Source organism: Hesperophylax consimilis, chromosome 15, assembly GCF_061612785.1.
Source record: "Hesperophylax consimilis isolate HC1 chromosome 15, BYU_Hcon_1.0, whole genome shotgun sequence".
Lineage (NCBI taxonomy): Eukaryota > Metazoa > Arthropoda > Insecta > Trichoptera > Limnephilidae > Hesperophylax > Hesperophylax consimilis.
Genome location: NC_142850.1, coordinates 14498811 through 14523896, shown reverse-complemented (window position 1 = coordinate 14523896; position 25086 = coordinate 14498811). Strand labels below are relative to the sequence as shown.

The window sequence follows — 25086 nt, the reverse complement described above, 5'->3', positions numbered from 1 at the left end:
ATTGTGGGGCTCCAGCCCAAAGGTGACTCCCAAATTCAATTTATTTGCTAGGCGTACTTGAGATTTGTAAAGGGTTAGTAGCTGGTTACAATTGAAGAATCTGATAAGCCCTGTACAAGACTCGGGCTTCTATAGTCCCAATACTTGAGCCGATCTGATATATCCACTTAACTAACAAACTAACTAACCATCACGCCGTTTCCCGCAGGGGTAGGCAGAGAGGGCGGACCGCCAAACAACTCGGTCTTGGCACACACTCCTTGCCTCATTCACGTTCATACATCGTCTAATGCATACTCTTCTATTATTCTCCTGACATGGCCCGACTCAAGTATTTGATTCACTTGATCGTGCCGTGTCTTCTACCATTAACATTTGCGTCATATATTCTCCTTACACTCCTTTCTGCGTTCATTCGCTCTACTTACTTCACTTCACGTATTATTTCAAGCATTTTAATGGAGTCCTTATTGGAAACAGCGCTTAAATCAAACTGCACCAGACAGTTATTGATCTCCCTCTTTGCCGATATCAGACAAGCTTGGGTTTTTGAGACGTTGAAACTAACCAGGTTGGCCTTACCCCAGGCTGGTGTCGTCGATGGTGCTGGTGCTATCGTTAGCGTAGCAATGAATTGGTGCACATTCAACGAGATCGTTGATGTGCAACTAAAACAGCGTCGGTGACAGCACACATCCTTGTGGCACCCCGCCTTGATTTGGTGCGGAGAGGAAGAAGCAATCCAACCATGCATGGTTGGATGGATGTTTCCTCCCTCCTACAACTTATAAGGGATCTTCAAGGCTCATGCACATTTCTTAATCTCCTTAAAAAAACCTTCCACACGGCATCCAAAAATTGGTATAAAATAATTATATTTTACTAAGTTTTTATGTAACTACGATTGTACTCCGATATTTCTGTCAATGCTTGAATCAATCAGTTTCTCATTCATTGTGCTGTTGGTTTACAATAAATTTTCGGGTGTTACAACGAATATGTAGTTGATACATAATCTAATCACATCACTACTTAGAATTACGGAACCTTTTTTCCTTAGAATTTCGCTATAACGGATGAGAAAAAAATATTCAAATTTGCTTTATCTCCTCTTCTCCCATATTACTCAGTTACTGAGTTTACTAACTGAGTAACAGAAGGTACTGACGATTAGAACAGATGTTGAGGCATCTAGTATCAGGTACTTACATTAGAAAAGATTCTAGAGGCATCACATAGTCTGAGGGAATAAAATACGAGAAAATTTGAACGATTTATATTTATCTCTTTTTGTAGCACAGTTCACTTTTTCTTAATCACTTGGAAACCTATGTTTAGAGGTTCTCGAGGAGCAAAAAGACACAACTTTGGAGGCATTTTAATTTTATGTAGTAGTAAAATTTTGAAAAGGCGATTAAATGACCTTGAATATTTTGTCATATCTTGTGATTTGGGCTCAAGCTTTTGGGCTACACGTATTCACGCGAGAAAGAAATGCTTGCACAATGAAGAAAAAGTAAAAAACTATCTCAAGAAGTTAACAACAAGTTTAGTGTATTAAAAAAAAACAGCTTAATAAGATAAGTGTTGGAAAGTACAGATTAATCTATCTAACTAGTAGGTATCTTCAATTAATTCAGTAATAATCTGATACAACGATTTTATAATATTTTAACTGTATTCTCGTTAGTGTTTAATAACAATTATGTTACATAAATACTGACGCTCCGATAATATCTATATATTTTAACGGCAGGTGAAAAATAATGTGATTTATACAGGTAATTACTTTCGTGAGCCTAGGTTTAGATAAAAAAAAAGTGCTTCTATTTCATTAAGTGCGTCGTAAACATGTTAAAATGCTAGAAATTAGCATATTTTTAATCTTGAATATAAATTAGATTAGTTCATTATATTATAAAATCGACAAACGGGAAAAAGAGAGGCTCCACAGTTAGGTGAAAGGCTGCTGGGATACTTTGCAAAACATTCTAACACACTGAAAGAAATGTTTAGGTACGATTTACCAAATTTTCAGTAATTATCTACTAAACAGTTTAGTTGCTGTGGTGACTGCCGAACTTTTAGCTACTGTTTGCTAAACAGCAGTTTATTTATGACAGCTTAACGATTCAGATATTCTAGCTAAACTAATCGGTTGAGACAGCTTTCTGTGTTTAGTTGTGTTACCTAAACTGTATTTATGACAGCTTAACGATTAAGATATTCTAGCTAAACTAATCGGTTGAGACAGCTTTGTGTTTAGTTGTGTTACCTAAACTGTATTTATGACAGCTTAACAATTCAGATATTCTAGCTAAACTAATCGGTTGAGACAGCTTTGTGTTTAGTTGTGTTACCTAAACTGTATTTATGACAGCTTAACGATTCAGGTATTCTAGCTAAACTAATCGGCTGAGACAGCTTTGTGTTTAGTTGTGTTACCTAAACTAAAAATTATATACCTAAACCATTTTGTAGTGTTCGGTTAGAAAAACTGAACTGTTTAGATGTAGTAACCTTATTATTTAGTTAATATTACAAAATGGTTAGGTTGATTAACTAAACTTCGGTTGGAATAGCCCTACCGATATAGGTGTTTTAGCTCTCTACTGCTAGCTAGCTTTAGGTACTGTAGCTTAGCTTTTTGGTTAGATTATCTAAATTAAATAGGAAGTGCAGCTTTGCAGTTTAGCTGAAAACAATACAGGGTGTAAATGTTACCACCATCAACTCGAAGGATTATACCCATAATTCAGAATCATGGGTTAAATACTTTGAGTTGCAGGTAGTTTATTACAACCCTTTTGAGAGATGAAACCTAAATAAATAAATATTATGTTTTGTAAGACTAGAAAGTACTTATTAAAAACCTCATTCATATAAAAGTTATTTTGTTAAGAATCGTCTCTCAAAATATTGTTTCCAGCTACCAGCAAAGCCTCAAAAAAGAAAACACGTTTGATCATACACACATTTATATTATCATTTTTTATTATAATTTTTTTTTTAAATATAGTAAAAGATGTTTGTGTCCTGATTTGGCAAATTCTTTTCGGCGCTGCCTGTATGTGTCTAGTAATTTACCTTTAGCAGCAATTTTTTGGGTAGGCCCAAAACACACATATGGGGTGAAATATACAGCTGCGCTTTCTTTATTAAAGACTTTGGTGATTTGAAAAGCAAATTCATAAAATCTCTTGCTTGTAATGGATCTATCTGGATTACCCTGCAATTCCTTACTTATAATAGTACTGCACAGTCTGGCAGAATTGTCCAACAGACCCTTTGACTCAAACTGCATTAAAAGTGCTTGCCGTTCATTGATTGATAGGAGATGATTGCGTAAGTCCTGGAAAACAAAATTAAATTGCATATTGATTACATAACTAATAACCACTTCTATAATCATCATAATATCAGTCACAGGATGGCTTTTCTACGCTGCCACTACTAAAATACATATATCGGAATGTATAAAACAATTAACCTAAGTTACTTAGGTATCTGAAACTTACTAAAATTATTTAACTTACATTCGAAATTTGCTCTTCAAAAGCTTCTTGCGTTATTCTTTGTGATTTGTTTTTATTTTCCAACAAGGAAATGTCATTTACAAGGAAGTCATCGTGTTGATAATATATGGGCGTTGTTTGTTTGGAAGTTGAAGGTATATCTTCAATCTGAAAAAAAAAGCGGGTATGTACACAAAGGGGAAAGAAAGGGTGAAGAGGTCAAGCTTTGTTTTTATCCCTTTGGAATTGCTTGACCCCCCCGGCAGTCGATTTATTCATTAATTACAGGAATTATTATTTTAAATACTATTATTTTTGTATCAAAATCGCGTCCGGTACAACTATTTCCAAATGGTTAGCCAAAAAAGGCCTAGGTAAACAATATGTCATCATTACTGCTTTTAAAAACTTACACTTATGACAGGTGGATTAATAACATCCTTGAGCGCATTAATGTGTGCTGTAGGCAGTGCCCGGTGCCCTACAGTCGGAATCAATTCTTTAATATCATCTTGAGATATTATCAGGAGTGGCTTGAGTCTGAAATAAAGAAAAAAAACGACGAGATAATACAAAAAATTTAAAAAAAAACAAGAAAATAAAAATTTATTTTTCAAAGGAATGAAAATTATTCATTAAAAAAATGTATATTTATACAACAGCAGATACCGAACACCCTGTATCATGAATCAAGCGGAGATAAAATAGTTTTAATAATGAAATTATTTCATTTATATGAAAATTTCAAATGTAAACATTAACAATGGGTGGTAAACCCTGTATTTAAAAAAAAATATCCCTCCCAAAAAAAAAACAACAGAATTCAATGTTCAAAATGTTATGTCCGAATTAATAATTTGCAATACACATTTATTAAAATATAATATATACGATTTCAAAGCTAGTTTGGTTGGTTCTAGTTTCTGGCTAGGGTAAAATTGTAACTTAGAAAATACTACAGTTTCAAACAACATTCGTTCAATACAAAATAATACTGGCGGAAACAAACAAAGAAATAAAGGCGCCCTTGAGTTGATTTTGCACAAAAACGGCGCTATACAAGTGATCCAATTATTATTTTTTTTTATATACCACTCTCTGTAATTTGTGTCATGACTCCTGACACAATCTTGGTTGTAGCGTCAACACGCACTCTTCAAACTAGGTACATAATAAATACAAATCTTCTAAATCTATTGCGTAGGTACTTGAGTCATGGAATAATGAAGGTGCCAGTTTCTAAATCAAATAGAATGGATATTATCATAATATATAATATCATAGTTCCATGATCTAAATTCCAAATCAATAAAAAAATGAAAAAAGAAAACTCACCTTTAAATGTTTCTATGTAAGCCTCCAGATTCCAAGAAATTAAATAATCCTCCACGGTTTTGTCTGCCATTATCACTAGGAACTAGGAACAGCGCACATACGTAGATTTTAATGATTTAGACGGCCAAAAGTATTTTTTTTAAAATCAATATAATGGTAAGGTATCTATTTAATTGGCGAGTCAACAGTTCTATGTACAATATAACATCCTCTCCCCCCTCCTTGGAAGCGCGGGAGTCGACTTTGATCAGTCGGAATTCGATAGTGAACAAGTGTGTACGTGTCGGGTTTCGACGCTCTCCTAAACTTATAACTTTCCAAACGTGCATTATTCATTTCAAGCTAATATTTCCGTTTTAACTGTGATGGATTGCGATAATACAGGTAAGAACAATTTGTTTTCGTTACAGAAAAATTTAATTAACATTCTCTGTCATTCATTTTTAAAACGACAAACATCACTCTGTCAAAAAAATTTTTTTTTTAATATATTTAAATTCGAGTGCCTTTTTAGTGTACTTATGAGTCCGTCCCTGTATTAATTTTCATTATACTATATAGTGCATATATGTAACTAACTAATTCCATAAGAAATAGCCGCGCAAAATCGCGCTTTTTTGAGCTAAGCCCTTTTGAAAGGCTCTTTGTCAAATATAGGAAATATTGAGTGTGCGATATTTTGTATTAAAATTGTTTTTTTATTTGTTTCAGGTCTACCTACTACCTCGGGTACTAAAGTAGTGACTCGTCAATACATATTTGACCAACTACAGAGTCAAAATTTACCAACTTTAAATGAAAAACTTGACTATTATGAGAATTTTCTCCTTATGCGCTATGGGCACAACAAAGAGGCTAAAGAAGACTTTAAAAAAAGATTTTCTTATGTAAAATCACAAATTAAGCAACGATGGGTAAAGGCAAATAAACACCAAGATGTTTTCCTGAAAATAAACCAATCATGGTTAGAGGGAACATTCGAGATTCCCATTGAATCAGCCTCCTCGCAAGGTCGACCACCCAAGTCTTTTGGAGAACTAAGTGAGCGTAGTAAAAGAAGAAAAACGGAAGAAATAAGGGCCTCCGCAGGTGATGAAGTTATTGTTCACGCTGCTACATCTGTGTTGCAGACAACGGGACATAGGACCGCCTCGAAAGTGCTTAAAGATATTACGAACTCCCCAACACGGGCTAGTAAATATAGAAAAGCCTACAGTAGAGTTACCAACAACGATGAGGTACCTCAATTGATGCCTCTGCAAGCACTTAAGATGTTCGTTGAAGCTGATTTTACGAGACGACAGTATGAGATAGTAAGGGCAACAAATCCACAACATTTTCCTTGCTATGATCTTGTTTTGAAAGCAAAACAAGAGTGCTATCCGCCGAAAGAATCCCTAAGAATTACGGCTACTTGCACGGAAAGTAATCTACAGTGCCTAATGGATCTAACCGTAACACGATTATCAAAATACCTAGAAGATGTGATAATCCAGCTTAACGAGCAAGAAAGGAAGTCGTTAATGATAATCTGCAAATGGGGTTGTGACGGTTCTCAGCAATCCAAATTTAAACAAATTTACGATAATGAGACTGATTCCGATGCCAAAATTTTTATGAGTTCCTTTGTGCCTTTGCGCATTGTTTGTGGAAAAGAAGGCAGTAAAATTGTTTGGTAGAATCCAACTCCTTCTTCGTCAAGGTTTTGCCGTCCGATTCGATTCCGATTTGTAAAAGAAACAACGGACATAACTAAAGAAGAGATAAAATATGTGCAGGAGTCCTTTAAGCAACTAAACAAAACAGTTGTTACGTTGAATGAAGAGGAGTTTTCGTTCGGGCACCAACTCAAAATGACTATGATTGACGGAAAGGTGTGTAACGCAGCCACAGACACAAAGTCAACATCCCAGTGCTACATCTGTGGAGCTACTTCGAAAACCTTTAATGATCTATCGAAGAAAAATAGTGTAAACCCTCAAGCTTTGGAATTCGGCTTGTCAGTATTACACGCCCGGATCCGCATTTTAGAAAGCATTATACACCTTTCGTATAAACTGCCAGTAAAAAAATACAGGGAAAGAAAAACCGAAGAAGACAAGGCATTAGAAGCCCAAAAGAAGTTGGAAATTCAGGAGAGGTTTCGAAATGAAACCGGTTTGCTTATCGACATGCCAAAGGCCAACTTTGGCAACACCAATGATGGCAACACAAGCTGGAGGTTTTTTGAAAACCCCGAATTGGCTTCAGCCATCACAGGTATTAACTTTGAACTGATTTACAGATTCAAGGTTATTTGAGAAACTATTTCTGGTGGCCATAAAATTGATGCTGAAAAATATGATAAGTATGCGTACGACACAGCAAAATTGTACGTAGAACAGTATGGTTGGCACCCAATGACGCCAACTATGCACAAGATATTGGTACATGGAAGCCAAATCATAAAAAGTTCGGGGATCCTTCCAATTGGACAGCTATCGGAAGAAGCTGCAGAAGCCCGGAACAAGCATTTCCAATCGTACCGGCTAAACTTTGCCAGAAAGTTTTCTAGGGAAGAATGTAACTTAGATGTATATTATAGGCTTTTGTTAAGTTCAGATACCTTCATTAGTTGCTTGAGACAAATAAGAAAACCTTCACGTAACGCATTTCTACCTGAAACGGTTAAACTTTTATTACCTGGTGACCCAAACACAGAGTCAGTAGAGACATCTGGACCTGAAGATACCGATTTTTAATGTAATTTTATATTTAAAGAAAACTTGTTAAATTCTGTTTCCATTCATTTGTATTTTTTAGTGAATTTAGCTCTGTTATATATTACTGTTCTTTGTAACCTGACAAATATATGTATGTTTTTATAAATATATACCTTTTCTTTATTTTAATTGAACTTAGAACTAAAATAACCCCAAAAATAATTTTGGCCGCCTAAATCATTAAAATCTATCTATGTGCAGCGGTTAACATAAATTCAATTCAATTCAAAAATAAATTCGCAACGCGCGCAACGACAGTCAATTCACGTATGGTGCGAAGTGTGGCGATCTGATAACTGCGTCGTAAATGAACACCTGCGCGATAAACAGATCTACCAAAGTTCGGGAGATTTTAACTAAAGTTTTGTTGCACTTTGCCTAAGTTTGTGCAAAACAACTAATTGTTATGTAAAAATACCAAATTTAGATATTCCAACCTCAGTTTTGCTATATGAACAAAACATTTAACCAAACTAGATGTTTAGTTAAATTTAGCTAAATACTTTGGGAAGTAACACATAAACTTAAGTTACTAAAGTGAAATAGGTTTAGTAAATTACTTTAGCTTGATTAACCAAACCGATTATTTTGTTTAGGTAAGTATGCTTTTAGTGTGCTATTATTAAAGTTTAGTTGTATTAGCTCAAGCACATTTTACTAAACAACGACGGTATCTGCACATAAAGTATTTTAGGTAAAGTAGCTGAACTTTAGGCGATGGTTACACAACTTCAATTAGCTTAACACTTTAGCTAACTCATTTTTTTCAGTGCATTTTTTTGTCCCATCTTCAACATTTTGTACCTACTAGAGAACTAGAGTAACCTCCGAAAAATTCCGTAACGATGGTGAATAAATATTTTACTAACTAACACTAATCAGAATTTACTTATCGAAACTATAAAGCTTACACATCCAGATATTAAAGTAAATATACTTCGTCAATAATCACAAATTCAAATTTTAAAAAAAAATCGCTGTCAGTAATTTTATTTATTTATTTACTGCAGATGATTTATTTATACGTCTAATAAAGTTTTTACTTTGTGGAATCATTATAATTTAATTAAAATAAAACACTTTGTTTACATTACTATTTAATAAATAATCGACATGTTTAAAAGCAATGGTTTTGAGACAAATAAACAATGGCATATACAATTTTATATTAAATACAATTAGATCCCCATCAATCTTTTAAATTTTACAAATCAGGAAGTGTTAATAGTCAATTAAATACTATTAATACCCATAATAGCTTTATCTTCAATTTATTTTCTCAATAATACATATAAATTCATAATAATAACTTTTTTTAAATAAAGTTATTTAGACATCCGTCTACTCTTTGATTCTGTCGTTGTAATGTATAAAAGATTTTGTTGTATAAATACAATAATTTATTTATAATAATAAAAACTACGTTTTTGTCTGTTGAAAAGCATCAACTTATAGACAAATAAGTACAGACAAATACTTATTTGTCTATTCTCATGTTTATTAATTTTCAGTATACGTTGTATCCTGCTGAAGAAACCATTGGTTTTGAAATATGTCCATTATTTAGATTAAATTAAAACATCTAGGTATGTCTTTCACACTACACACCGAAAAAATGTAATATACTTATGGTAATGGTAATATTGGTATGACCCCCAGACTCGAATGGCTCTGAAGAACCAGGGAACTCCACTCCCCACGGTCTAACGCTGCATGGAGAGCCACAGACACGGCCGCTACGCGACGTTCTGGACACCTGTGATACTTGATAGCTCCAATTGCCCTGACGAACCAGGGAACTCCACTCCCCACGGTCTTGCGCTTCATGGAGAGCCACAGACACGGCCGCTACGCGACGTTCTGGACGCCTGTGATACTTGATAGCTCCAATTGCCCTGACGAACCAGGGAACTCCACTCCCCACGGTCTTGCGCTTCATGGAGAGCCACAGACACGACCGCTACGCGACGTTCTGGACGCCTGTGATACTTGATAGCTCCAATTGCCCTGACGAACCAGGGAACTCCACTCCCCACGGTCTTGCGCTTCATGGAGAGCCACAGACACGGCCGCTACGCGACGTTCTGGACGCCTGTGATACTTGATAGCTCCAATTGCCCTGACGAACCAGGGAACTCCACTCCCCACGGTCTTGCGCTTCATGGAGAGCCACAGACACGGCCGCTACGCGACGTTCTGGACGCCTGTGATACTTGATAGCTCCAATTGCCCTGACGAACCAGGGAATTCCACTCCCCACGGTCTTGCGCTTCATGGAGAGCCACAGACACGGCCGCTACGCGACGTTCTGGACGCCTGTGATACTTGATAGCTCCAATTGCCCTGACGAACCAGGGAACTCCACTCCCCACGGTCTTGCGCTTCGTGGAGAGCCATAGACACCGACGCTTGTGATATTTGTTCACGCTTCAGTTATCTTCCTCCGCTTCTCCTTCCTGGAATGTTATGGCTAGATCCTAGTCCATGCTCCAACACAAGCGACTTTTGATCACCGTTACGCTTCCTTTTAAATTAATAGAATTTTTATGGTTTTGATTTTGTGCCATATTATTCCAACTATTAATGTGATTTTGTTCAAATTATCGTTTGTTTTCTGCTGAAATTTCATGACAAAATAAAATAATAAATACTATCGTAAACAAACATAAGCATTTTACTAATTCCTGCGGTGCAAGGACACTTGGGGATCTAGAGTCTAGAGTCGTTTTTTAGATAAATGGAACTTCATTGAATTCAATAAATTCCTTGTAGTGCGCCTTGAACCTGAAGGAGTAACCATTTGTTACTTATTACAGGGTAGGAAAGCGGTGGGTCTAAACTGCTTCTACTTCTTTCTACTTTGGTAGTAACCATGACCTTCTCCAGATTCATGTTCTCAATTTCGCAAGTGACCTGTCCAGGATATTTTAGGTTACAATGTAGGTAGAGAATTAAAGGAATCTTTTGGATGGTTAGCTTCTCCGGAATGGATAGATTTGTGCCTCTGGCTGTCCATGGTATCCTGAGTGTTTTCCTGCGGAACCCTTGTTCGAAGGCGCCTACACTGTCGTTTCGTAGTAGGTACGTACCTACTACATACAATGCTCAAATTGTTTTCAAATAAATAAATTTTCAAATGAAAAATGCTAAACAACTGTTTTGCAAATAAACAAATTTCTGCTGTACTCTTCCTAACAGTACCGTATTAAGGATCTTTAGACCTCGAGGTTGTACCTAGATGTGGTCTGTGGATAAACAGACAGTAATTAAAAGAAAGTAACAGTAATAATCACAGTAATTTTAATAACTAAGACCTAAAAAAAATATTTAAAATTTATTATTGAATTGAAGAAAATTTTACTGCACCGAATTTAGAAATTGATGAATAGATGAGATAAAAATTGAAAAATAACATACTATTAAAAATGAACAACTTTATAAAAAATAACATAAAGTTGAGATTCGTGGCCATGTTTTCCAATATAAAAAAGAGTATTTAATTTTTTTTAAATAATTTCATAAAAATAAATAGAATGACATTGTAGTCTTTACGTATAACTTAAATTGGAAATAGCTTAGTGGCTAGTAATTCATACTGATGAAGCTACTTTTAATTTATACCTAATATCTTCACAACTTAACTTTAAACAATTTGTGATGCGGGCCCACGTGCTACAGCCCTGCACGTAAATACGGCCCTGCTTTAGGTATATCAAAAATAGTTACCTGCTGAAAATTAATTCTTACCTTTTTTTCTTATTGAAAATAGAATAAATATGGATCAAAACAAATATTATGGCGACCATTGCGTCTTATGTTATGGACAAGCCGAGGAAAGATTTCTGGCTTGTTAATGTAGCTTACACTTAATCTACTGCCCGTAGATTACAGTTGCTTCATTATTGGGTGCACGACAGGTACAAATAGTTAGGCAGATACGTTTTGGCTGATTTGACTGATAAACACCACTTGTCTTGTTGCCTTCGCCTGTTTTCACTCGCTTCACCGAAATCGTGTAATAACGGGTAATATCATCCGACATTCGTTATAATAGTGCAGACGAGGCAAACTCAAACTGGCATAGCTTCACTTTTATATTTCTACCATCTCGCATTACGTAACCTCTCGCTTCGAGGAAGTTGTATTAACGCACCGAAGAGATAATCCGATAGATGTGTGTTCTGGGCGTGTCTGTGTTCCCAAAGTAAGTCAAAATCTCCTTATTTTGCCTTAAATTAAACGAACCTTTTCAAATTCCTTCCTTCGAGAGATGTCTTGCGCGAGAAGCCGTGCAAGGGCTAAGAAGAAAGTCTGCACGGTATTTTTCATACAAAACATAAACATGGATTTGAAGTCAAAATACTTGACCGAAAAAAATAAATTAATTAAAACGTAAAGCAAATGTCTGCTACGGATATGGGCTCCATTTATAAAAATTATAAAATATAGGCATTGAATGATTTTACTTTTTCATGAAGATGAGAGAAAACTTTGACAAATTTTTGTGGGTTGTTTAAAAATGTAATTTGCCCAACCCATTAATCTTATAAAGTTAAATGTAAAATAAATATTTAAAATACGTTTTTTAGTATTTTAATATTATATTTCGTAATATTCACAAAAATGGTGGATCAAAATTTGTTTTTTTTGAATAATTTCAAATCTAAAATCACGGTAAATTGACTTCTTATGTCCTTTATTTTATAATTTAAAGTACAAATTAATAATAAAGTAGCTCATATCAGTATTATGAGTTTGCCATAACTTTTTTTTAAGAATTGTTTTTTTTTCAGTTCGTAGTTAGGTACCAAAAATATGTTTCCTTGTAATTTCTTATTTGTGATATTTCTCCGTGGTCGAGGGTAAAAGCTCTCGACTAGCAAGCTGGAGGTCACGGTTTCAAATGCCAACGTGCACAAGTAAATTTTATTTGATTAATTTGTGTAATTTCACAAATTATTCATTAAAAGTAATATATAATATATTTGCGGACCTTCCAGAGTGGAAAATACTCTTCAGAATTAAAACGTTGCTCGAGATGGCTTTGGCCGTGTTTAGTGATCAGATATGAATAGCCAGGTACTTTCCCCAAATATCTTCCTCCAGTACCTTCATCCTCACAACACATCCCAGTCCCCAATAAGGAAGTTGAGTGAAAAATATTTTGACTTATAAAAAATATGTTCATGTAGATCAAAAAATATCGATTCTAAATATATAAATATATTTCTATATTATTATTCTTAGAATTAGTTTGACGTTCTTGAAAAAGCATTCAATAGCAATAGACTGTATACGCTCCACGATTGGTCGAAAGAATTCTGACGTCTCATGTGTCGTGACTTGTACGTACAACGGATCACCTATGGTGCATCTCTTTCTATTACATGAGAGATGGTCGGTTTAGATGAGAGAGGTGTATAGGCCAAACGTTTATTTGGGTTTGTCAAATATATGTACGTATTTTTTGTTATTATTATATGAAATGGATTTCTAAAGATACATATTCGTATAGTGCTTTATAATAATATGTTGTTTATTGCATAACTTAGAAGTTTTTATTATTATACATGTCACATAACATGTGATACACTTCAGGCCGCCGGCCGCCCAGAAGAGTCTCACAGTGAACTGGGCTGTAAACCGTTATTTTACTTTTGGTCTTTACTTTTCTGCGCGGTGGTCCTGAATTCGCGCGGGGCACGTCAACAAATAGCGACGGCAATACCGTACCCGGCGGGAAAAGCAAATATTCTAACTTAAAATATTAATTTAAATATGAAATCTTAATCAATTTTTTTTTTTTTAATAACATCAATTCTAATAGACGGTTAACATTGGTAAAAAAATTACTGGAATTCCTTATTGAAGAATTAATTTTTTTTCCATACAAAATTTTTAAGCGACGTGGTTCTTACAGTTTGAATGACGTCACACCCACACCCCGCCTCTTACCGCTCGGATTCCGCTCGTTTTGGCGGGCTTAATAAAATTCAAACTTTGAGAATTAATTTAACTATGAAAAAAACTTTAAAAAAAAATACTCGTATTTAAGTTTGAATGCGAACATTGATAAAAAAAAAATAAAAAAAAAAATGGACTCAACTTCCTTATTGGGGATGCCAGAGTCTCACTGGCTGCAGACCAGTAATTACCGTGTTACATGTATAATGTAAAGTGTGTGTATGTGTGAGTGTGTTTGTAGGATTGAGTAAGTTTTCTTAATTCGATTTGCATAAAAGTACCTACTGACAAGATGGACCGATTAAAGTGTGTTTCGGGTGTGTCTATGTGCCCAGAGAAAAGTCAATTTCGTCTAGTGAAATTGATGAAACTTTTAAAATTTTCGAAATACTTTCTTGATAGATTATCAATTTCATTGGCCTTTCTTGTTTCGGACATGGGTTTTATATCAAATCAGATCATATTTCTAGGGATTACATGTTCGGTGTATTAACTTGATGATTGTGAACTTGAAAAGGGTTTGGCCGATAAACGTTTATTAATGGGAGATAATAACTGTGTAGAGATTACTTAAATCAATCACAGATTTTACCGTCTATTGAGAATAGAGTGCAGTGTATACATAAAGACGATTATTATCATACTGTGAATTATCTCCTCAAAAGGTTTCGTAGGTACACGGAGAAAAATGAGTATTGCTAAAAATCTCTTAAAGAATCCGGTTAAAACGCGATTGCAGGTCGTTTCCTGACAAACTTTTAGTATATTCCTAATATATCGGAACAGGTGTTCATGCACCTTGTACTGGACGGGAGTCCGCACAAGACTGTAGATTTAGGCGCCGGGTCCAAACCGTGTCTTCAACCGATGAGAATGCTCCTTTACGGCCGATGATGATGATGATAGTTGTATATTTGATGAAATCTGCCTCCCGCACCCAGGCTTGGTGAATAGTGGGCACTGGGTGTGCTGTTGTCTCTGCTCGCTTCTGGTGTTGGCGGTTTTCCAGAGGAGGGCCGGCTGGTCTTGAAGAGGTAACACCAGAAGATCTTGGAGCAGAAGACTCGGCGAGGTGAGGCAGATGTTGGGCAGGAGTCACTTGTAGATAAATAAAACGCTTGGTTTCGGTGGTAAAGATGAACTGATTTATTTTTAATTATGTGGCTGCTTATATTTAATTAGCCTGACTCGCGCCCGACATTGGGCTAGGAGCCCAAAAGTGGTGGGGGGTTGTACCCGCGCCAACAATGAGTTTATAGCCTCTGACAAAATGTTGCATATTCATTTTGTCGGCAGTACTGGTGATAGTGGTCGCTTAAATTTGCGAGTTAGAAAAGATTTTGAACGCTTACATGAATGACAATTACATAGTTTAAATGCATAGTAGTTATAGGAATGTGTATCTTGACAACTAGATTTTTTGTTTGTCAAGATACGACAAAAAATAAGAAATGTTTGTAAATAAATGTGTAAAAATGATCTCAAAGCGATCAAATTTGTAAAACATGTTAAGTTAGTATTTTTCCGAGGTCCCCCGTAACATAGCGCTCAGAAAGAGATAAGATTCACTATGCTACGAGGTTCCTGGATTTTTGTCTGGCTTGTGTACTCAGCCAGGCCCCGCTACTTTTGCCGGCCGGAGGAATCCCGCCGGCCCACTGAGCAGGCGCTCGCGCCCCCAACTGCCTTTCTCAAGGCATCACTTTTCTACGCAAAACACTCAACTTACGAAGATCCACGCTGGCCCCCACAAACCGCCCGCAAGCACCCGAGACGTGCTCCCTTTTCAAGAGGAGTCACCGTTCGACACAGATGACCATGTTCCCGACCCGGATGCTCCCCGCTGACCACGAGGACTCCCCGGTCGTGGTACCGCCCGGCGCTCACCAAATTACGCATCGCACTAAGACCGGGACCGTGCGCCTTACGATCCCCGCACCACAGCCCCGCCCCGAGGACCCAAGGACCCGGAGACCATCCACCACCACGGCTTCCACGACGCCCGACGCCACCGAGATGACGGAGCCCGCAGCAGGCCCCTCTTGGGCAGCAGGACCCAGTTCTGCCCCCACGCGCCCCCCGATAGGCCCAGCGTCGGCCTACGTGGCGCCCCCGAGACCGCAGCAGCCGATGGAGACGGCTGTCCCCCAGGATGGAGGCTGGACGAGGCCGTCCAACCCCGTGAAGAGGCCCATGTCCCCACGGGGACCACAACCGCTCCAGTGTGGCAACCGTTTTGAAGAGTTGCCCGAGGTAAGCGAAGGGACTGGCGCGCCGCGTATAAAGCGTGCCAATACTAATACATTTTTCTCTCCCGCAGGTACCGGCAGGAGAGACCGCGTTCCCCCGGATGTGATGACCCTGGGGAACATGACACACGCGCAGATCACAGCTGCGGTGCAAGGACATCTGGGGGCTGGTAAGCTCTTCACTTTCAGATACAACAGGGGCGGCACGGCTAACATCTTCGTGCGCACGATGGAGGACCACCGCGCCCTTACCAACGGGCTGCGAGCGGAGGCTCGCGGCTTCCACACGTTCACGGCCGAAGCGGAAAAGATGAAAAAGGCCGTCATCAAGGGCCTGCCGCTCGTCGAAGTGGAAGACATCGCGGCGGATCTGGAATCGCAGGGATTCCCAGCTGTGAAGGTGGTCAAGATGACAGCCTCAATCGAGTATCCCTTATACTTAGCACACTTCAATAAGGAAGTCAACATGGGACAGCTGCGCGCGGCCGTCAAATACCTGTGCCACTGCCGCATTCGCCTCCAGAAGCACAGGAGCAACCATTTACAGCACGGCACCCAGTGCTACAGGTGCCAAGACTTCGGGCATGGGTCCCGAAACTGCTCGCACACAGCAAGGTGCGTAAAATGCTTACTGGAGCATGCTTCGGCAGAATGCCCCAAGAAGACAAGAGATGAGCCCGCCGCATGCTGCAACTGCTCAGGCCCGCATCCCGCCAACTACAGAGGCTGCCCCAAGCGGGTAGCGTACGTCGCCTCAATACAGCAGCGACCTGCCAGAAGGGCCCAACGACCGCCGGCAGAACAGAACCCGAGCAGGCCACCTCCTCAGCCGAGGACGGATGGACGCACATGGGCCAACGTAGCCGGAGGCACCGCCCCCGCCCAAGAGCAGCGCGAGACCGCGCCGCCCCCACAGCCACGCCCCCAGCCCCGCCCGCAGCAGGAGCCCGCGCGCGCGTCCACCTCTTCAGAAGACAACCTGGACTTGATGGCCCTGCTCCAAGGCCTCCTGAGGATGCGATCACAGCTCGCCCGCTGCGCAACAAGAGCAGACAAGCTCGTCATCCTGATTGAGCTCCTAGACACCCTCGATGCCTAATACCGAGACGGTGAAAGTCCTCGTATGGAACGCATTTAGCGTGCGCAACAAGACAGACGAACTGCTCGCTTTGGCAAACGAATTACACACCGACATTATTCTCCTATCAGAATCTCACTTGAATCCAAGCGTACCGCTGAGAGTGCAAGGTTTCGAGATTTATCGTGACGACCGACAAGGAAGATCAGGCGGAGGAACCGCAATATTCGTTCGGCAATCTATGACGTCCACAAGAATCCCCACTCCGAAGTTGAAGTACGCCGAAGCCACGATTATCGAAGTCACCATAGAGGGTAGAGCGCACACCATCATCTCCGTATACTGCACCCAACGTAAGCTAGTGAGAGAAGATCTCAATAAATTGCTCAATCTGGGACCGATTGTTGTGATGGGAGGCGACTTGAACGCCAAACACAACTATTGGAATAACTACAGAGGAAATGCGAACGGAAATACGCTCTTTACACACATGCAGACAAATACCTATTCGATAATGGCGCCCGACAGACCTACGTACTACTCGCAACTATCTAGATATCCGAGTACACTGGACATAGTACTCGAGAAAAATGTCAAGACAATATCTCCACTGCGCACACTAGACGAACTGTCTTCGGACCACCTGCCCGTGAGCTTTACTATAGGCGGCACAACTTCAAGGACCCCCAGAAAACAGCGCAATTACAAGGATGCGAACTGGGAAGGATTCAAAAAAGAAGTCAACGAACGAATTCATCTCACTTCGGGAACTCTGCGCTCGCCACAAGAAATCGACGCAGCTACAAGCACTCTCACAGAGATTCTTCAAACAGCACAAGATACACACATTCCTCTCAAAGAAATACACCCATACACGATCAAGCTTCCCGAGTACGTTCTATCGCTCATCAAGGAGAAAAATCGCCTGCGACGCATGTTTCACCGCACACGCGACGAATATTTCAAGACAGCGTATAACTGCCTGCAGAGGGAAATCAAGACCGAAATCGCAGAACTCAAGCGCGAACTTTGGGACAAAAAAGTCGCATCACTCACGCCGAAGGATAATTCCCTATGGAAAATGGCAAGCGCGCTGCGACATAAAGACTTCACAATCCCCCCGCTACAGAAATTGAACGGCCCCGGGACGGCGCTTTCGCTACAAGAAAAAGCTGAAACACTCGCCGACGGATTCGAGAGAGCCTACGCCGCTACAGACGGCCTTTCCGACCCGGCTACGGACCGGATCGTAGCTGACTCTCTACGAGACTTGAGGGAAGCGGAGCAGACAAACGCTGAAGATATTCACTTTGCTACGCCAAGCGAGATTGCTGTCACAATCAGGCGATTGAGAACAAACAAGGCGCCGGGAAGCGATCAAATTCACAACATTTTACTCAAAAATCTCCCTCAAAAAGCCATCATCTACACAACAAAATTGTTCAATGCCTGCCTCATGACCGGGCATTTCCCCCAGATTTGGAAATCGGCGACCGTGCTGCCTTTCGCAAAGCCGAATAAAGATAGAACGCAGCCGACAAGTTACCGGCCGATTAGCCTATTATCTACGCTGAGCAAGGTATTTGAACAAATTATACTCAACAGGCTTGTACCACACCACGACGACAACAAAACGTTGCCAGACGAGCAGTTCGGCTTCAGAAAGAGGCACTCCACGACCCATCAACTCACCAGAGTAGCGGAATACATCGCAAGAAAATTTAACGAACATCGCTTCACCGCCGCTGCGCTCATCGACCTAGAGAAGGCATTCGACACCGTATGGATAGACGGGCTCGTGCATAAACTGCACCGCACTAACACGCCCATATACCTAACGAGACTGATACAGGAATACCTAAAGAATAGATCGTTCAGAGTGTTCATAAGGAACGTGCTATCTTCAATGCGTGAGATTCCAAAAGGCGTGCCGCAAGGAAGTTTACTTGGACCATTTCTCTTCATTCTGTTTACCTTCGACATCCCCCGAGACGAGAGATGCAATCTGTCTATCTACGCAGATGACGTCAAACTATACGTTTCCTCGCTGAAAGCGAATATGGCCGCTATTTACCTACAGAGGGCGCTCGACGCGCTCGTAGAATACTACAAAAAATGGCGCCTGAAACTGAACGAGGCGAAAACTGAAGCCATCATGTTCACGAGAAAACGTGTAAACAGAACACCTGACTTTAACATCGAAATGGGAGGACACAGCATAGAATGGAAAGATGAAGTGACATATCTGGGCCTGACCATGGACTCCCGCCTCAACTGGAAATCTCACCAAGCGAAGATGCACACGCGCACGCGACAAGCGATCGGCATGATGAAGCCAATTTTCAATAGACGGAGTCCGCTACTTCCCAAAACCAAACTCCTCGTCTACTACTCGCTCATTCGTCCAGTACTCTCGTATGCGATTCCCGTATGGAGCAGCATCTCACACTCAGACCACAAGAATCTACAGACACTTCAAAATCTCTGCATTAAAATCACATACAACACGAGACTCAGAACAAACTTGAAGAGATTACACGAACGAGAACAAATTCCAACTCTATACGAATTCACACACAGACTGACTGAACGCTTTTACAAATCACTCACACTTAGTAAAAATCAACTAATACGAGACATAGGACAATACAATGCTCCGAGCGACCTGACATTCAGATACACACATAGACTACCAAAACACATCCTCATGGACCATGACCACATATGGCACATACCAGAACTAGACGCGGACGAGTAGCGAGCAGTAGGTATTTCCTAAACTCCCGACCTTCTTCCCAAATATATAATGTTTATATATCTATTTATATAATATTTTATAATTTGTATGTATATGTATGTTTATTTTCTATCTTCCCATAAGTATATATTAACATAAAAACAGACACACACACACACATCTCAAAAATGCAGGACATCATATACCGATGTTACTGAAGGCCGCAAACGTTTCAAGTTGACGTTCGGCCGCTCCTTCCTGGGTAAGGTTTTCTGCGATTTTCCTTACTCCCAACGGCAAATGCGGAAGGACTCCAACAAAAGGGCGCAGCCAAAATTTCCTCCCCATTCCCAACACAACACAAACAGACACGTATGTAGTATATGGCCGCTGTAGGTCGCCGCTGGTGCTGATGCTGGATGATGATACATGCAATTTTAGTAGGGTTTTTAGGTAACAAATTTTTTCCCTACCGAGAAAATACAAGGCCTCTAAGTCTATAAAAGCCAGGTAATATTTGAATAAACCCATATGAGGTAAAAATTGTGAGGCGCATATGACGCCGTTCTATTTGTATAAAGAACATTAACTCTAAATTCAGTAAATTTAAATGATTCACCACTTCATGGAATATAAGAATCTAGAAAATGAAAATGAAAAAATGAATGCCTGGGCCGAAAATTGGACAAAATGGCCAGTGGCGGGGAGTGGTGATTTTGCCAGTGGCGTGGGGTAGGCACATTTTATAAAAGTAAAACAATTTTTTATGAAATTAAATAATATGGTCAACTACGTCCGTTACACACCTGCTTTTGCTTTGATAATATACAATGACATTAAATGAATTTTTCACAATACACGAGTTTCGGCATCGTGATAATTCATTCGTATTTTACTTAAGTTTATTAGGAAACCTATGAATTCATTCGTTAAGGGCTTGTAATCCCGTGTTTAACTGGATTGCGAATAATTTGAAGAGATTAGTCATTTTTCTCCGTGTAATATTCCAGGAAATTGACACTTCTCTAATGTATTTCCTTATTTAAATTGGCTTTTAAATTTAAATGATGCGTTCAATACAAACAAAATATTTGGCAAGATAAGAATGTAACAAAGTAACAGTTGTTTTAAATACACGCATCTATTGAATTACGATTGTGTTTTCGTGATTAAATGAATAAATAAATGAATTACTGAAATGGACATCCGATCAAGATGAAATGAACACTCGATTGTTGTCGATGACAATACATTCTATCAACTTTTTGTGGAACACATGCACACAAACGCGCGCACATACGCATTTTTATGAAGTGCATGTATTATATTTAAAATTTTACAGCAGTTAATATACGAAATAAATGTCAATGCTATCCAAATTAGATTATGACTTAGGTGTTAGCGGTGTTGCCTCCAGTCCCTGGAGAGTAAGGTTCAATTTTCAGTCAAACCAAAAAAAATCTTTGAAATCGTCTACTAGCCGGTCCTAGAGATGGCGCAACTTAGTCGAAAATTGAAAATATATGTGATTTTTAGAAGAGTTTTTCTTTATTAGGGAGTGTTATTATTTTTTTTAATATTTCACATTGTTTTGCAGCTCACATCTTGTGCATTATTATATTCTTTCCTAATGTACCTAAACTGGTGATTGTGTTTTAGTAAAGCAAATGGATGGACTATTTCTTCACGAAGACAAGCAAAATAATGCCAATTTTGAGTTAATGATAGAATTTCGTGTATGGTAGGGAAAGCATATAATTTAGACAAACAACAAAACGTATCGAAATTAAGTGAAATTTTGTATTTTCATTTGAAATATAAAAATAACACAAGATTCTAAAGGTTTTTTTTTATTTTTTATCATGAAATTCAATAAATCTGAGAATGTCAGTTTATTTATTTACTTGTGCAATTTACAGTAACTCGTGCGTAAGAAAATTACGTACCAACACTATAATTTTTCCAAGTTTGAACATGAGATTCCGACATAAAATAAAAATATATGTTTTGTTACATAGGTACACGCATAGTAATATAGTAAATAAACACATTATATCTAAACAGTTTTTTTTCAACTACTAAATAATTTTATAATCTTCTAGAAAAAGTAATTTGATTAGGATCTATGTTTAATGACTCCAACAAAAGGGCGCAGCCAAAATTTTCTCCCCATTCCCAACACAACACAAACAGACACGTATGTAGTATATGGCCGCTGTAGGTCGCCGCTGGTGCTGATGCTGGATGATGATACATGCAATTTTATTAGGGTTTTTAGGTAACAAATTTTTTCCCTACCGAGAAAATACAAGGCCTCTAAGTCTATAAAAGCCAGGTAATATTTAAATAAACCCATATGAGGTAAAAATTGTGAGGCGCATATGACGCCGTTCTATTTGTATAAAGAACATTAACTTTAAATTCAGTAAATTTAAATGATTCACCACTTCATGGAATATAAGAATCTAGAAAATGAAAAAAAAAAAAAAAAACCTGGTCCGAAAATTGGACAAAATGGCCAGTGGCGGGGAGTGGTGATTTTGCCAGTGGCGTGGGGTAGGCACATTTTATAAAAGTAAAACAATTTTTTATGAAATTAAATAATATGGTCAACTACGTCCGTTACACTCCCCCCGTTTAGCTATGCTGAACTAAAAAATAGGACGTTTGTTGGTACGGCGCAGTCCGCGGCGGCCAGTCCCTCTAGGATGGTGCTGGGCTGGTGGTACTGTTGGGTTTGCATCGGTAGGTGGGGCCGGCAAGATTACAGCGAGCTTCACAGCGGGGCGGACGTAAATTCCGGTGCTCGTCTGGATCCTGGCGGTCCTCACTTGGCCGTCTGCAGCAGGGGTGGCATCAAGGACTCGACCGCGTGGCCAGCAGTTGCGGGGCATAGCGGGGTCCATGATGATCACGAGGTCATCCTTCTTGATGGGGATGACTGGCTGTTGCCATTTTTGGCGAGCAGCCAGGGTGGGGAGATATTCGCGGAGCCACCGTCTCCAGAACATATCAGCGAGTTGTTGGCTGATACGCCACTGGCGACGGAGGCATACCTCCTCATCCTGCCTGTCGTATAGTGACAGATGAGGTCGGTTTCCGGCTCTTCCCAGTAAAAAGTGGTTGGGGGTGAGGGGCTCTTCGTCCCTGGGATCCACCGAGACGTGTGTGAGGGGGCGGTTGTTTACAGTCCACTCGGCCTCGGCAAACGCTGTCCTCAAGGTCTCTTCGCGTGGAGCTCGTTCCAGCAAGATGGCCTTCAGGGCGGTTTTTACAGAACGCACCAGGCGCTCCCAAGCTCCCCCCATATGAGGAGACATTGGAGGGATGAAGTTCCATTCGATCCCCTTTGTTGACAAATGATCCCTCATCCGGGTATCATTTTTGAGTGATTCGATGGCATCCTTCAGCTCGTTGTCGGCACCATGGAAGTTCGTACCATTGTCTGAGAACAGAGCTTTTGGTTGGCCTCGGCGCGCCGTCATGCGTTGTAAAGCCATGATGGCGGAGTCCGTGGTCAGTGAAGTTGTCAGCTCAAAGTGAATGGCACGAGTAGATAGGCATGTGAAGATTGCACCATATCTTTTCTCCCGATGTCTGCATACGGTGACTTCCATCGGCCCAAAGTAATCTAGTCCACAGTTTGTGAATGGAGGAACATGGTGGGCTAGCCTTGATGGCGGCAAGGGCCCCATTAGTGGGGGGGCTGGCTTGCTCCTGCGCATCTTGCAGGTGGGGCAGTTGTGGGCGATCATCCGAATATTTGTTCGCAGTCGCAGCACATTATTTTTAATTATGTGGCTGCTTATATTTAATTAGCCTGACTCGCGCCCGACATTGGGCTAGGAGCCCAAAAGTGGTGGGGGGTTGTACCCGCGCCAACAATGAGTTTATAGCCTCTGACAAAATGTTGCATATTCATTTTGTCGGCAGTACTGGTGATAGTGGTCGCTTAAATTTGCGAGTTAGAAAAGATTTTGAACGCTTACATGAATGACAATTACATAGTTTAAATGCATAGTAGTTATAGGAATGTGTATCTTGACAACTAGATTTTTTGTTTGTCAAGATACGACAAAAAATAAGAAATGTTTGTAAATAAATGTGTAAAAATGATCTCAAAGCGATCAAATTTGTAAAACATGTTAAGTTAGTATTTTTCCGAGGTCCCCCGTAACATAGCGCTCAGAAAGAGATAAGATTCACTATGCTACGAGGTTCCTGGATTTTTGTACATGCAAAAAAGGTAAAAATATTGTTCAAAAAATGGTTATACATATGGGTGAAAAACAGCTTTTTTAATATCTCCTCAGCGGTAGTATATCGAAAATAGTGTTTATTTGACTACCGCCGAGGGGATGAACAAGTAAAATACATACATTTGTAACATTTAAAAATTGATTTTTCCTAGTAATTTTTACATAGAAAAAATGCTGGACATCGATCCACGCGGCAGGTAAGCCGGCGACGCGGTATCGATGCCGTTCGTAGACAAAGTTTTCAAGCGGCCTGGGCCGAAAGATAGATAGGAGTTTTTGTGGTTTGTGACACAACCACAGAATCGTTTTTGTCTGGCTTGTGTACTCAGCCAGGCCCCGCTACTTTTGCCGGCCGGAGGAATCCCGCCGGCCCACTGAGCAGGCGCTCGCGCCCCCCAACTGCCTTTCTCAAGGCAACACTTTTCACGCAAAGTATTACTCAACATAAAAATCCACGCTGGCCCCTACAAACCGCCCGCAAGCACCCGAGACGTGCTCTCTTTTTAAGAGGAGACACAGACTTCCGCATGTCAAGATGTTCCCGACGAGGATGCTACCTGAAGACCACGAGGACTCCCCGGTCGTGGTACCGCCCGGCGCTCATCGAATCGCGCTGCGTAAGAAGACCGGGACCGTGCGCTATACGGTCCCCGCACCACAGCCCCGCCCCGAGGACCCAAGGACCCGGAGACCATCCACCACCACGGCTTCCACGACGCCCGACGCCACCGAGATGACGGAGCCCGCAGCAGGCCCCTCTTAGGCAGCAGGACCCAGTTCTGCCCCCACGCGCCCCCCGATAGGCCCAGCGTTGGCCTACGTGGCGCCCCCGAGACCGCAGCAGCCGATGGAGACGGCTGTCCCCCAGGATGGAGGCTGGACGAGGCCGTCCAACCCCGTGAAGAGGCCCATGTCCCCACGGGGACCACAACCGCTCCAGTGTGGCAACCGTTTTGAAGAGTTGCCCGAGGTAAGCGAAGGCGCTGGCGCGCCGCGTATAAAGCGTGCCAATACTAATACATCTTTCTCTCCCGCAGGTACCGGCAGGAGAGACCGCGTTCCCCCGGTTGTGATGACCCTGGGGAACATGACACACGCGCAGATCACAGCTGCGGTGCAAGGACATCTGGGGGCTGGTAAGCTCTTCACCTTCAGATACAACAGGGGCGGCACGGCTAACATCTTCG

At 40.4% G+C, this 25086-nt stretch overlaps 1 protein-coding gene and 1 long non-coding RNA gene across 2 annotated transcripts; both read right to left on the bottom strand.

Annotated features, from left to right (window-relative positions):
- Positions 1 to 3029: 3029 nt before the first annotated feature.
- On the bottom strand, positions 3030 to 4943 carry LOC149417356 (uncharacterized). Its single transcript, XR_016303249.1, has 4 exons — positions 4851 to 4943; positions 3929 to 4055; positions 3537 to 3683; positions 3030 to 3352 (listed from the first exon to the last, which is right to left on the bottom strand). It is a non-coding gene; the product is annotated as an uncharacterized LOC149417356 (long non-coding RNA).
- A 17348-nt stretch (positions 4944 to 22291) lies between these two features.
- LOC149417355 (uncharacterized) lies at positions 22292 to 23395 on the bottom strand. The gene has a single exon (XM_089640578.1). It carries the CDS (start codon positions 23393 to 23395, stop codon positions 22292 to 22294), a length of 1104 nt encoding a protein of 367 aa, XP_089496704.1.
- Positions 23396 to 25086: the final 1691 nt, after the last annotated feature.

Excerpts from the sequence above, each read along its gene's own strand:
- LOC149417355 (XM_089640578.1), bottom strand. The coding sequence starts at position 23,395 with ATGATCGCCCACAACTGCCCCACCTGCAAGATGCGCAGGAGCAAGCCA.